The 1538-nt window shown below is 40.4% G+C and overlaps 1 protein-coding gene across 1 annotated transcript; it reads left to right on the top strand.

Annotated features, from left to right (window-relative positions):
- The first annotated feature begins 204 nt into the window (after positions 1-204).
- On the top strand, positions 205-1170 carry LOC115447418. The gene has a single exon (XM_030174449.2). It carries the CDS (start codon positions 465-467, stop codon positions 1089-1091), a length of 627 nt encoding a protein of 208 aa, XP_030030309.1. The 5' UTR covers positions 205-464; the 3' UTR covers positions 1092-1170.
- Positions 1171-1538: the final 368 nt, after the last annotated feature.

The raw sequence follows: 1538 nt of genomic DNA on the forward strand, positions 1-1538 counted from the left end.
GGGTCGTAACGACGCGTTCAATGGCCCTCAAATACCGCGCTACACTCGCTCCCTCTTTGATAAAAACGTATGAAAATTATTTACTAACACGTTCATGTATTTTCCACCACGGATGTTCATAAACCTAGTGTTGTAATTACAAAACAGTAAAAATGTCCAATTATATTCAATTTGAATCCGAGCGGACGATATGTATATTCGTTCGCCTGCACGCAACTCGAAGTTGCAAAATGATAATCGAAAACAACTCGACTTTAAATGGTAACAAGACCGAGAGGAAGTCGAGTTAATCGTCAAAACCGTTTCAAAATAAAACATCCAGTACGAAATTTATACGCGAAAATTTATCAAGATTGCCCGTTGGCAATTTTAATACGTTTGTGCAATCGCTCCACTAACCAGCTCGCACGTCAGCTGCGGTAACTTTTTATAACGTGATAAAAGCCAATTAACCGACTAACGACATGAAGAGAGCAAAGCGGCGACAGCCTCGCCAAGAGACCAACATGTTTAAGATCGACTTCCAATCGCTTATGCTATTTTTGATTTTCGGCGCCGCCTTTATCCTCGTCATTGCATTCCAACCCTTAAGTAAAGAAGAGCATATCGAACGCTATAACAAAATGAGTGAAGACGTAGAGCCATTTAGAAAGAATTTAACAGAATGCGCTCGCCAAGTCAAAGCGTCTATGGTCGACGTCGAACACTTTTTGAAAAGAATACCGCAGTCCACAATGCAGGGTAAATGCTTCGTCGCTTGCATATTAAAACGGAACAACATTATCACAAAGAATAAAGTGAATGTAAAGAATCTTCTAGAAGCTAATAGGGCTGTGTATGGAGATGATAGTGAGGTGCTTGCACGTTTGAAAACAGCGGTAAAGGAATGTTCGGAGGTTGTAGAAGGCGTGTTTGAAATCTGCGAGTATGCATCAGTGTTTAATGACTGCATGCATATGAAGATGGAGCATTTGCTCGACCGCATGACCATGGAGCGGCGAATGGAGGCCCTGGGACAGATGACGAGCAACCCTGACGAGTGGAGCGACGACGAGGACGAGATGCTCAAGCTTGTTAAGGATGAACTTTAGTAAAGCTCTTTCTGTTAGTATATTGTTTATTTGGTGAATACTTAGAACTGTCTTCGCATAATCTTTAATTTTACGAGAATGTGTTTTTTAATTTCTTGCATTTTAATGTACCATCCGTATTTGCATGTTTCCATTCTCCAAGACAAGGGAGGGTAATTATTTACAGTTAACTTTTGTTTACTTATCCGTCAAGTTTATTATATTTTTGAAGCAGGAATGAAACAATTATTTGCTAAACCATAATGAGAGGGATTTTTTATATGTGCACAGCAAAGAGACGCCACTGCACCTGATGGTAAGTGGAGTGGAGTCCAGTAGAATGTCGACTGACGAGAGGTGATTACCCCTCGACAGTCGACACAATAGGGGACCGGCCTATGCTTGATTTTGTCCATTATTCTATATATAATGGTTAATCATATGAAAAAGAAGTACTCCTGCGAAAAC

Source organism: Manduca sexta, unplaced genomic scaffold (assembly GCF_014839805.1).
Source record: "Manduca sexta isolate Smith_Timp_Sample1 unplaced genomic scaffold, JHU_Msex_v1.0 HiC_scaffold_2170, whole genome shotgun sequence".
In the NCBI taxonomy this organism is placed as follows: domain Eukaryota; kingdom Metazoa; phylum Arthropoda; class Insecta; order Lepidoptera; family Sphingidae; genus Manduca; species Manduca sexta.

Coding starts and splice junctions, on each gene's coding strand:
- LOC115447418 (XM_030174449.2), top strand. CDS start 465: ATGAAGAGAGCAAAGCGGCGACAGCCTCGCCAAGAGACCAACATGTTT.